This window comes from Brachyistius frenatus, unplaced genomic scaffold (genome assembly GCF_029030835.1).
Source record: "Brachyistius frenatus isolate BFR_SWC_R1_liver_20210118 unplaced genomic scaffold, ASM2903083v1 Contig_168, whole genome shotgun sequence".
In the NCBI taxonomy this organism is placed as follows: Eukaryota; Metazoa; Chordata; class Actinopteri; family Embiotocidae; genus Brachyistius; species Brachyistius frenatus.
The window spans coordinates 765,001-777,500 of NW_027210767.1; the positions used below are offsets into that span (position 1 = coordinate 765,001).

Genomic DNA, 12,500 nt, shown 5'->3' on the forward strand with positions numbered 1-12,500 from the left:
CTCCCCAAAGCATAGCCCCCCCCCCCCACACACACACACACACACCTCCCTCCTCCAGTGTCACTCAGGCAGCTAATAGAAGGTGACAGCGATGCTCTGATATCGATACCCGCTGCATGATGAGGATTAAAGATCCACCGACTCCCTGCCAAGAACACAGGCTGCTGTGTGTGTGTGTGTGTGTGTGTGTGTGTGTGTGTGTGTGTGTGTGTGTGTGTGTGTGTGTGTGTGTGTGTGTGTGTGTGTGTGTGTGTGTGTGTGTGTGTGTGTGTGTGTGAGAGTGTCTTTTGATTATGCCTGTCTGTGTGTGTGTGTTTATCAGTTGCTGCTCTGTTTGTGTTTATGTCTCAGGAAGGTGTGTGTGCGTGCGTGTGTGTGTGTGTTTGGCATGTGCATCCGTTGGTGTTTTGAAGAGGTGTTTTCTCGTTAAGAGTTGCTCGTTAGGGGTTGAGGGCGAGCAAACAGGTGAGACGTTGCCACGGTAACGGCACCAACAAACAGATCAGACTTTGATCTCGGTCTGCTCGGGAGGAGAAGAAAACACACGGCTCTTTCATCAGCTAAAGGAGTGGAGACAGACAGAGAATCACAAAAAAAAAACAGAATAGAGGCCGAAACGGAGGAAAACGCTGAAAAAAAAAAAACACAAGAGGAAGCACGGAGATGGCAGCGAAGAGAAGAAAAGAGATACAAGGAAAGTAAAAAAGACAAAGATGGCAATAGAAAAGGAAACAGTAAACATTTCATTTGCTTAAAAAGAAGGAAGAAACAAAGATTGAAGGAATGATGAAGAGAAACAGAAGAACATTCAGGGACTTTATTGTAAACATCTTGACACATCCAAACAACTTAATGATCGTTTTTTAACTTAATGCCACCTCGCTCTGTCAGGATGTCTTCACTGAATCTGATGTTTACTTTACATTTACTTTTTTACAATTTTACACAGCCCTACATTAAAACCAAGTCATCCTAAAACTTTGCATGAATAAAACAATATCAGAATTACTTTTGTGTTGTTTCCTCTGATACTTTATCCATGTAGTGGATGTTCAGTCTCCACCGTCAGTAAAATACTTGTTTAAAGGCAGTTTTTTGACCAACAGCAGCTTCTCAGAGGTGTACATCAACCTGCAATATGTTGCAGAAAAAGGTGCAACCAGCAGATTCAGATAATTATACTCAACAACAGTGAGTATAAGTTATGAAGCATTGCGTTGGACGTGAGTGGGACAGACTTTTAAAAGTCGATTTGGTGCCCAAAAATGTTCAACTTGATAAACCTGAAGGTTCACAAGATGGATAAAAAGATAAGCCAGGTTTATTTTGGGCTTTTCTCCAATTCGTCTTTTTTTTTCTTGTGGAAGTAATACTGTCACCTGAAATTTCTCAAAATGAAATAACAGGGAAAAAGTAAAGTCAAAATCCATACTTATGGCCAAGAATGCATCATAATTATTATGTTGCTTGTTGGGCTATTATCAGGCTATTGGCACATTTCTTACCTTAAACATGTTGTGGAGAACATCATGTCGATAAAAGTCCTCAGTCTCAGCTACATTTATCTACAAAGCTACAAAAAGAAGGGGAACTTTTTCACCCCATTTAGGAACAAGTTAATTCTTCATTTACCAGAAGAATTTAAAATGAACAAATTTGGAGATAAATGCAGCCATGACGTTTTTTTTTTTTTTTTTGTATTGCTGCAAAGCTGACATGAGAATAAACAAAACCTCTGAGCATGTCAGAGTTTGTAGAGAAGAGGTAGCGAAAATAACAATGATTTAAAATATCCAGATTTTTGACCAACTCAGATCCGCAACCTTTTATTTTAGTGGCGATAGCAGAAAGCTAAAACATCCCTGAAGCCACCAATGAGGAGGAGAAATGCAGACAGGAGGCAAAACACTTTCATCCGTTAAAACGGAGAAAGGAGAGGCGACAAAACAAAAGATAAAGACAGGGTGAACGATGGAGATGGTGAAGATAGTATTGGAGGAGGAGAAAGAGGTGGAGTGACTGAGAGTGGTCAGGAGGGAGAAAAAACAAGAGAGATGACGAGACAAAAAAAGATTGAAAGACCGGCGAGGAAAGAGAGAGCGGCCTGTAAAGAAAAGGGAAGAAAAAGACGGATGAGAGAAAGAGTTGAAAAGATGAATATACGGAAAAATGCAGACAGACAGAAGGAGATTGGATTTTATTGATAGAAGCGTTTTAAGTCGCCGCGGCGCGCTCGCTCTGCTGCATTAGTGAGAACAGTAAATGCTTTCACTCACAAAGACTTCATATATCCTCCATTTGTTTACTGCTGCTGAATATTTTAAGAGTAAAGCTTTCATCCCTAAAATGTCACCGCATGTCGAGCGGGCGAAATGGACTTCAGATAATAACTTACGATAATCAATGAGACCTGATGATGTCAGCGGTAATCCATTTTGACTTTCAACATGAGGGCTGTGGAGCATTTTTTTTTTTTTTTGTCAGAGGTGGATTTCTTTCAAACATTTCCTTCAATAAAACATTCAAGATTTTTATTTACAGCATTTTTGATAGCAACTACATATCGCATCATTTTTGCCATCAAGGTGTCAGCATGCTGCAAACGTGTCAGTACACGTTGTACAGATAGATTGTCTGTTCTCCAGTAGTATAACAAAGCCTCAGTTCTGCCAAACAATTTAATTATTGTTTAAAATCTAAAAAAAACAAAGATAATTTAACTTTTTCTTAGGTTTTTCCAACCCCATTTGGGTTGTCCAAAATTTAGGATGATCTCAATTATAAGACATTCATACATAATGCTGCATTTTCTGTTAAAGGCCGTGTTTCTCCATTCAAAAAGAATATCTGACGTTTTGAACACATAATTGTTTTGTCCTCAAATAATACTTTTTCAAACTTAATATCCCAAAAAACACAATTGTCTTATATTTGGGCCAATGTGGCAATTATTGACCAGAAAAATGCTCTACCGAAGTTCAAACACACCTCATCACCTTCATCAGCACAAGTCATGCCACATCATGCATTATAACTTCCTGTTTGTGCAATGGATGTAGAGATTTAATCAGTCGACTACTAGACTGATGTTAACAGACCCAAAATTTCTGTGTGGAATAAGCAAGTCTGGCCACACTGTATAGAAAGTCTCTTAAAGGACATAAACCACGGGTTCATTTTGAAACTTTTGGAGCAGCCCTCACCGTTAACTGATTAACTGATCTGGTTTTCCGAGTGGCTGAGCAAACCTAAAATCCAATCAGGGTTTCCAGACTATAATCACAGCAAAGAAACATGAAGCTGAGTAAAAGTCCAGCAACTTCCAGCCACAATATGGAACTTTTTTTACCCTAAAATAATGACGTCAAAATAATTTTGATGCTACAATCGCTTGTAATAGGGGGAGTGGTATCTCCTTTGTTCCCGCCCAAACGCTGGTTCTTCTTGCATTGAGTAACTAGTAAAATAGTCAGATCTCTTGCAAAAAGTGCACTTTTCAGTGACAAAGGTTTGTTGAACTCCTCATACTTTCGAATAGCCAGCTGCAGGTGACAGCGAATGATTGTCTTTCCATGTCCAAGTATTTTTCAAAGTTGTATTTCTTTCTTTCTAGAAGCAGAAATGGACGTTGGTTGTGTATATAACCCCAGATTCTATAAGTCGAGGCCTAGTTACGGTGGGGCTAAAAGCTGTTGCTATTAGCTTGTGCAAGTGCAGTCATGAAGCAGAATTTAATGCACCGCAATCCTGTAATTACCATCTGTGGCCACAGAGGCCGCTGTTGCCACTCCTCAGCAAATGTTACATTTTGTTGCTGTAAAAAAAATATTATCATCACTTGTGATCGGAAGTTATAAGTGGAGTCTTTTCCTATGATTTCTAAATGGTTTTGATGATGTCAAAAACATTTTTTTTTTTTTTTACAAGAATCTTCCACTTTGTCCTCATTTTTTTCATATGACCTCAACAACTTCACACGACTTTGCAACCTCTGATGTCTGGCCTTAACATGAGTCATTGAGGAGAAATCCAAAAGTAAAAAAACACAAATATCTCCCTTTGGATTTGAGCTCTCACTTTGTCAGAATATTAAATTGATATTTTAATGCATATGGGTTGGCAGGTTTTGCCATAAATGTCACAAACAGACAGCTGTAAAGTGAGTGGGAGAGGTACATCTTACTTTATTGTCTGCTTCCATTTCCAGTGAATTGCTCTAAAAGCCCTTAATGAATCCCGCTGTCTTTCAGACCCCATTTATACGTGCCGTTAAGAAGCAGAGAGCAGGAAACGTGGATTCTGGGTCAGTTTGGCATCCAGTTTCATTCCATAATGTGGTTTGACCCATTTAAAGAAATCTTACAAAACGATACGTAGCACATCTTTCAAGCAAATTATGATATGTTTTGAATGAAGGTGGTGATCACGTGAAAATATTTTCTTTTAAACCTTTGATAAATTTGATTACAGGTTATAAAGTCAACTCGGGTAGATAAAATGTGTTTTAATGGACAGAAATTACTAAAAGAAACATTATGACTTTCTCTTTTATCATCCTGTATGTGAGTATTCCAGGCAGGTGTCTGTTTATATTGTTTCAGTGCAAAGAGGATCTGCTTCTAACAACCCGTCCATCTCACCGCCTTTACAGTACATTTAATTTTTTTGGCGGTGACTCTGAAATATTTGCATTTTTGGATAAAGCAGAGGATTATTTGCACCGATACAGTTTTCTGATTGCACTCAAAATGTCGCATTAACATTGTTCTCAATTTTCAATATACTGACGCACTCCTTTATTTATTTGCTGTGTGAAGAAAACCTGTTGACTTAAGGACAAAATAAACTTTGATAAAATGTTTTTTTCGTCAAAGGTTTCACAACATCAGAACTACAATACACGTGAAAGTTGATAACATTTTTTAATCGCCCCAAACATCCTGAAAATAATAATAGTACCGGATCTGATGGGTTAGAAATAAGTTCCTCTAAAGATCCTACATATTTTAGCGAATTTAACTCTATGTTCCTGTTACCCGCTGGTATTTCACTGGCAACCAATTTGACTGCGAGACAGCATTTACAATCTTCGGATGGTTGTGGACTTGGTGTATCACCATGTACACTGTTCTTCCATCCTATTTGAAGGACCTTTTGGGGTCCCCAGACCCAAAATTGGGAATCCCTGACCTTAAATTTAGAGTTTTGAGTGGAGAATTTTTGCTTCTGAAATCCTGAAGGAAGGGCCTCCTGAACACATTGACACCCATCAAGGTGCTTTTGAGCAAACCCTCTGCAGCACAATGTGTTTCTACTGTCACTTTAGGATTCGTATAAATTCAATTAGACGGATGGAAGAAATGAATCTGCAGCAAAGACTAAGGGAGGGAGATTTAGTAAAGTACCGAAAGAAGAAAAGAGGGAGTGGGGGAAAAAAAAAAAAAAGACAAATGTCAGCTGAGGAGAAAAAAGCGGGAGAAATGCAAACCACAAAGTTTGGGTAGCTTTAGGCGGTATTAGCAACAGCAGTGGGAATATGTGTGGGAACAAATTGTCGACAGGAATTCATTAGGCTCGTTGTGCGATAACGAGTGCTTGTGGTTTTAATTGACTTAATCAACAAATAGAATTAATCAGAGATTTCTAATTAATGGTAATTGATTGAAATATCCACTGGGTCACTGCGCAGGCAGCAAAAATTCTCCTTCTCTCTCTCTCTGCGTTTTTCTTTAGTTCTGTCTCTCCTTCCTTTACAGCGTCCTTTAATTTTCATCCTTTCGCCACGTTGTTGTTTTTTTGTCTCATTGTCTTTGTATCTTTTTTCTCTCGTTTCTTTCTTCTTCTACATTTCAGTACTTTTACTTTTTAATACTTTTCTTACTCTCTTTCTAACTTTTTTTTTTTTTCTATTCATCTCACTTTCTCCAGCATTTTTGCACATTCATCTTTTCTCAAGGTTTTCTTTTCCATCCCTGCATGTCTGGTTAAGTCTAAGGCTGCGTATCAAATAATTTTTTTTGGTAGAGAGCAAAATGTTTAGCACCAAAAAAAAAAAAAAAAAAAAAAGGTCACGCACTAAAAGCAAGCTTTGGATATCTGCTTAAATTCATAGTCTGGTATTCGCTGATTGCAGATTTTCCAATGGATAACTTCTGAATTATTTTATATAGGCAAAGTACTGCTGCTTGTGTTTTGTAGTGAATCATTGAAGACTTAAGCTTCTTTTGTGAAACGACAAAACTGATTTGGTAGAAAAACAGTCGTTAAAGGGTTTCGAATCACTGAGTCGTTTTGATTTCAGTATCAGAGTTGCTGTATCGTAACGACACCGGCACTACAGGTCTCGTCTTACTGTAGATCTCTCTCTCATTTCAAAGTGCTCTAAAGTCGTGAAAAAGGCCGACATAGCAACCACACTAACAACCTCCACTCTCCTCTACCTGTGTCCTCCTCTTCCTTCCATCCCTTCTCTCCCTTCCTCCATCCCTCTCTTCACGGCAGGTCTTGGTAATTAGATTGTGGAGATGAGGAGGTGGAGGAGAGTTAAGAGGATTTTGTTTTAGGAGAGGGAGATTTAAGAATGAGAGAGATAGAGGAGGATGGAGTGGGGGAGAGTGGGAGATCGAGAGAGAGAGACGGGGATGGAAGAAAGGGAGAGAGAGAGAGAGAGAGAGAGAGAGAGAGAGAGAGAGAGAGTGAAGGGGGAATTAGAGGAAGAGGAGAACAGATCCTCTTCCTTTTGTTTATCCTGAGTCGGTCACCCTTCCTGAAAGACAATGTTGAGTGACAGACGGTGGAAAACAAATGAGGAGATAAAGACATCACCGGTTCTTCTCATGTCTCTCTTGTTGATCGACTTTGAACACAACCATGTGGAAAAACAGAGGACAGGAACAAACAGGGAGGAATGAGGGTTCGTGTGAGTAATAATGACTCAAAGAAGCTAAAACAAGTTATCCATCGCTCTATTTTCTGCTGCTCGGTGGTGACCAGACTAAGAAAGACGACGGGGTTTGAATCCAGGAAGTGACAATGTTGCTTTTGAGGTTTTTTTTTTTGCTTTCCTAACCCAAACCAATGTTTTTTTGCTAAACGTAAAATTTTCATTCAAATGACATGCAGTAGGTTTAATTTTCACCACAGGAAAATGTGTATCTTTCACATCTTGACAGACCAAAGCGTGTCTATCTCGGGTGTTGCTCCAGTGGGCAGGCGTGTCTATTTCACGCTTCAGCCATACAGTTGAGATATGTAATCCAGTGTTTTCTCAGGCTGGCAGCAGAGGAGGCAGATCAGATGCTGAATGACCACAACTGGCCTCATGTTTGTGTGTTTGGAGCTTTGAATAAATTGAGAGCTTTACCTTTAGCTCTTTTTCAACCGCAACAGTCTGGTAGTGCGCCGGCATTACACTGTGCCATTTCGCCTGTCGATCTCTCACTCGGGAACAAGATCTCATGATATTCAGGGTCCTCTAACACTCACTGTGTTCGTGGGTTTAAGAAACTCTGGACATGTATGAAATCTCATGTCGCACCCGGATTGAGCAATAGTCTATTTTCCAGCAGAGTAGCACAGCTTCAAGTCGGGATTTTTTTTTCTCAAACTCCGTGACGTGTTTTTTCTTGCAGCTTCTCCCTGAATGTCTGTGGTTTGGACTTAAGCTTTGCCTTTCTGTCCATTTCTACACTTTGGAATCGGCCTCATTGTACTGTTTGCTGATTGTTTTCAGCTGCACAAAGGTTTCTTCAGCTGATGCAAACCAAACGTTTCTTGCTGTTGCTGCTTCAGAATAAAAGCATTTCACGGGTGAATTAGTTGGAGGCTTTTATTGTGAAAAAGTGACTCGGCATACAGTGTGTTTATCAGAGTTTGTGCAGCTTCATTTACAGTTCGGGTAAAGGAGTTTAATGTGTAATGCAGTGGACAAAGCAGTAGTATGCAGCTCGACTGAGGCCGACTTCAGGGTTGGATTTTTGATGCAAAATGCACATGGTGACTACCATCCCAGCAGCTTCATCCTGAGCCGGTCTGTCACTGGAACATCAAAGAAGCAACATCAACGGAGCATCTAATGGTCTTTGTTGAATCTTTTCTACCCTCCTATATCTGACTTTAATCTTCTTCCTCTCTCTTCACACTACTCTCTATATTACACTCTTTTTCCTCTCCATCGACCCATCCCACACGTGTTTTTTGGGGCTTTTCTGTTCCCGTCTCAACCTTCACTCTACATCCTCCATCTCTTTCTCTGCGGCCACTCCACGGCTTCCCATGTATTTTGGAAGAAAAGCTTTTTAGCAAATATTTGTCTGACTGTGTCTGTAGAGCCCTCTGAGTCAATATGGGCCCAGCCAGGCTAGACCGGTCCACGGGAAGGAAAAAAAAAAAGAGGGAGCGGGGGAGGGGGGGCAGTGCATAAAGAACCAGCAGTGCAAAAACAATAGAGACTTAGGATTCTGTCTTTTTCATTTCTCTCTATAAAAATAAAATTCCAAACAAGTTTTCATCCCTGAAGCTCTCCAACCTGCGGACATAATACTGATATTGATGATGACATACAGGGTGCTCCTTTGGTCTGTTTTCTCATCGTACCCCCACAGAGATTTCCTGTAAGCACATTCAGTGTTTACTTGAGGCCTAACAGGCATTAACTGTCTCATAAACCAATAGGACACATCAGAACTAGCATGAAACTGTAAAACAAGAACATATATATGACGTATGAAGCCGTGGCTGTCTGAATCCATGTTTCCGACTGCTTATTTCACTCATGATATATCTTCAAGCTATTACAAAAACCCCACATGGACATGTTAACAAGTTTAAAAACTGGATTTTCACTGCAGGGCGTCTTTAAAGTCTATAATTTCACTTTGGGTTGCAGTTACAAATGAAAAGTGTGGGTGTAGTTTGAGTCATTACACGGCTTGTGTAGACGACTGTATTGAGAACCTTTTCAGGCAAGCAGTTCATTTTGCAACCCGGTATCACGGCAAAACGTGAAATAGACACGCCCAGCCACTGCACCGCTTTGGTCACACTAGGCGTGAAAGTTACACGTTATCCTGTAGTGGATGAAAATCAAACCTACTGTGTGCTTAGAGCCATGTGATCTACAGGAAAAGGAAACTTAGCAACATGGTTGGGCTTCGGAAGCAAAAAACAACTCTAGAAAAGCATCGTCACCTCCTGGATTCAAACCTCTTCATCCTGCATGGCAGTCTGTGATTGATGCCGAAGAAATGCCGATTGTACTTGGTCTCAATACCTCCCATTGCAGCACCTCGGTCACATGATCCTTCATGACATTTACACGTGTACAAGTTTCACGCTTACAAAATACATAAGTTTCACGCCTTCCCAGCCCAAAGTATGGCTATCGTGCTTTGCCAGGATACTGGGTTTGCTTATGTTTGTAATAATCCTGGTAATTTACACAGTTTAGAATATTTCTCAATTAGTGTTAGACTTTCAAGCAGATTTTTGAGTTGTGAGCATCACCCTCTGACTGTAACAGGCTGAATTATTGTTCCAGCTTCAGTTTAGTCTAATTCATCTTCCTGTGCTCCCTCCGCGCTGTCTGCTGCAGTTATTTGGCGCAGAGCGAGTATCACTCAGTCGTTTTGTTGTTGTTATAGAGCCTCCCCCCTTCAACGTAATACACACCTCCTGTTTGGAATAAATTTATCAGCAGCCCCACAAACGCACACTCAAACACACACCAGGCTTGTTCTCTTGATCCTGTCTGCTGTATTCTGCATCCCCATCTCCTGTTTAGACAAGCAGGCGAGCCGCAAATATGCTAAACTGAAGAGAGCGAGAAAGAGGAGATGAAAGACAGAAGAAGTGTTGAGTGTGTGTGAGAACGAGGCCGAGTGTGAGCGTGCATGCACGCCAGCGAGAGAGAGAGAGAGAGAGAGAAAAAGAGAGAACGAGAATCCCATTTCATTGTAATAGTGTTTAATATTTATTGGAAAAATGTAAAGAAAATGTAAAGGAAGTGCTTTTCAGCGAGCGGGCTGGATTAGCATAAATAGTTTGGGGCTTGGACGTGTTTGGTCCCTGCTGCAGAGGAGTAAGGCGGTCCCCTCTATTCTGTGACAGACAGACACACACACACACACACACACACACACACACACACACACACACACACACACACACACACACACACACACACACACACACACACACACACACACACACACACACACACACACAGAAATATATGCATATGTTTTGCGCGCACACATTTCTACACACACTCGTGCACACGCCTGCATGAGTAAACATTCAAAAACACACACACACACACACACACACACACTGACCTTTGAGTGTGAAAACTCATCAGCATATAGTGATTTATAATAGGCAGTGCCAATCCCTGTTTTTCTTTTCTTTTTTTCCCTCTTTTTTTGAATTTATTAGACAGGAGCCAAGAGGGAAGCAGAGGGGGGAATATTGGCTGTTGTCATTTATTTTATGCACTGTTACTGCTGATCAAGGAGCTGTGTGCTGGATTTGACTTTATGCTAATAAACTGTAATGAATGACCTGAATTTAACAGCGCTGAATTGCGGAGAATTGAGAGAATACATAAAAACAAATGTGGGTACCTCTTGTTGTTGTTGCTTTATCGTGTAAGACTCTTCTGTTTTTTTGCCACTATTTAGGTTTCATTTTCATGCATATGTCCATAATTTCTGCCCATAAAAATAACATTGTATTCACCAAATTAATGACTGGCATATGGGGGCATGGTGACAACGCTGCAGGAACACGAGCAGCCTGCCAGGCGGAGAAACAAACTAACAGTTTATTATGATTATCTCAACCGCTTCACTATAGTAGGTGGAAGTTATGCACGTAGTTGGGTAAAGATTGGTTTCAGTGCGTTTGTAAGTACGTTCTCACAAGAAGGTTTCTCAGTTAAGGACAATAGAAACACCAGAACTACCAATAAATAAGTTGAATAAGGAAACCTTTGAAACAGTAGAAATTAAACCCAACAAATATTAAAACTAACTCCGGTCTTAATCAAAGCAGGGAGTGTTGCAGGGCATTAATGTTGTTATTGACACGTGATTTACTTTTTCCATTATTTTGGTTCCTATCTTAGAATATTTCCAGCCTTATTTTGACCTTGCTTCTTTTTCCTTGTCCTTCTCTTCCATGTGGACATCCAGTCCCTTTGTTCGGAGGTTCGAGCCCGACGCCGTGGAGTCGCCTCTGTTCTGAAACTTTGCCAGAAGCTGCTGCAACAAAGCCAGGTGAGTAAAAGAAAACACAAATTTCATGACGTCACAGCTGACCTGACAAAATCAAAGGGGAGTTTGAAACCACTAGCAGAGACGGATACACTCAATTGCTGACAGAAATTAACTTATCATCACTTTTCTTTTTTCTTTTTTTACTATATTTAAAAAAACATTAAGGGAAAATAATGATTTAAATTTTTTTTTTTTTTTTTTTTTTTTTGAGTGAATCAAAATCTGACCATCATGACTGTTGTGAATTGAGGAAAAAGTTTAACTACATCTAACACTGTCTCTCTAATATCCACCCCCGGGACAGTCGGGCCCCATGGCTGAGGTGGGCCCGGATGCGGAGCAGCACCGTGAGGCCCTGCAGCTGCTGTCAATCAACCTGGAGAGGAGGTGGGAGGCGATCGTGATGCAGGCACTGCAGTGGCAGAACAGACTGAAGCGAGAACTGGGGGAGCAGCAGGTTAGAGCGCTCTGACATTTACACTTTACATCCTTCATTCTACACTGCAGGCAGTCAGCTGACGCGCTGTTACACTCAGTGAGCATGTCAGCATTTGATTTGATGCTAAAATGCGCCGTGAAAGACAGATGGCTCCGTGATTGAAGCTACAGCGTGTCGGTTATAGAACAATCTCTACAGCCCGAGAAAGTGTCGTAATGTTTTGTGAAATGAGCGTCAACTCCAGAACAAAGCACCAACTTTCACACAATCAGGAAGTGGTTTCACCTTTTTATTTGTAGCCCAGGTGAGACAGGGCAACAAAAAGCATTAAAGTAAATTGTTAGTGAGGTTTCAGTAACAGTTTGCTTGTGGTCAGATGATAACGTCTTCCCTGACGCTCTGTGGATACAGTCAAATGCAAACTGTACTGAGGAGTAGGTGGTATTTCTGATGGGTTACCCGAAACCTTTGTCACTCAGTCAGTAGCTGCTTTTTGACAGTAGATCCTCTTTGCATGTCTCTAAAGGTTGAATTATTTCAAACATTTGTTTTCTTTAGCTCACACACCATCACGATTCTGACAAAATATTCAATTGTCTTTCACCGACCTGTGGAATTCCTCACGGGGCAATCCTCTGACCTGTCTATTTCTATGGCATGATTGATTTGCTTTGTCTGTTATCATTGATGGCTCACTGATATTTAACCACAATCAAACTAAATTTAGCTACCCACTCCCATTCTTCATGCTCCCTGTTCCCAAAACTGCCATGACATCAAATTGG

At 40.6% G+C, this 12,500-nt stretch overlaps 1 protein-coding gene across 2 annotated transcripts in view; it reads left to right on the forward strand.

Moving 5' to 3' along the window:
* Positions 1–12,500, forward strand: part of akap6 (A kinase (PRKA) anchor protein 6) — a 171,329-nt gene that overhangs the window by 140,091 nt on the left and 18,738 nt on the right. For both annotated transcript variants that reach the window (XM_069717070.1, XM_069717071.1), the window contains exons 18-19: positions 11,193–11,276; positions 11,581–11,733. In XM_069717070.1, coding sequence (XP_069573171.1) covers positions 11,193–11,276; positions 11,581–11,733 — 237 coding nt within the window. The remainder of the gene's footprint in view (positions 1–11,192; positions 11,277–11,580; positions 11,734–12,500) is intronic.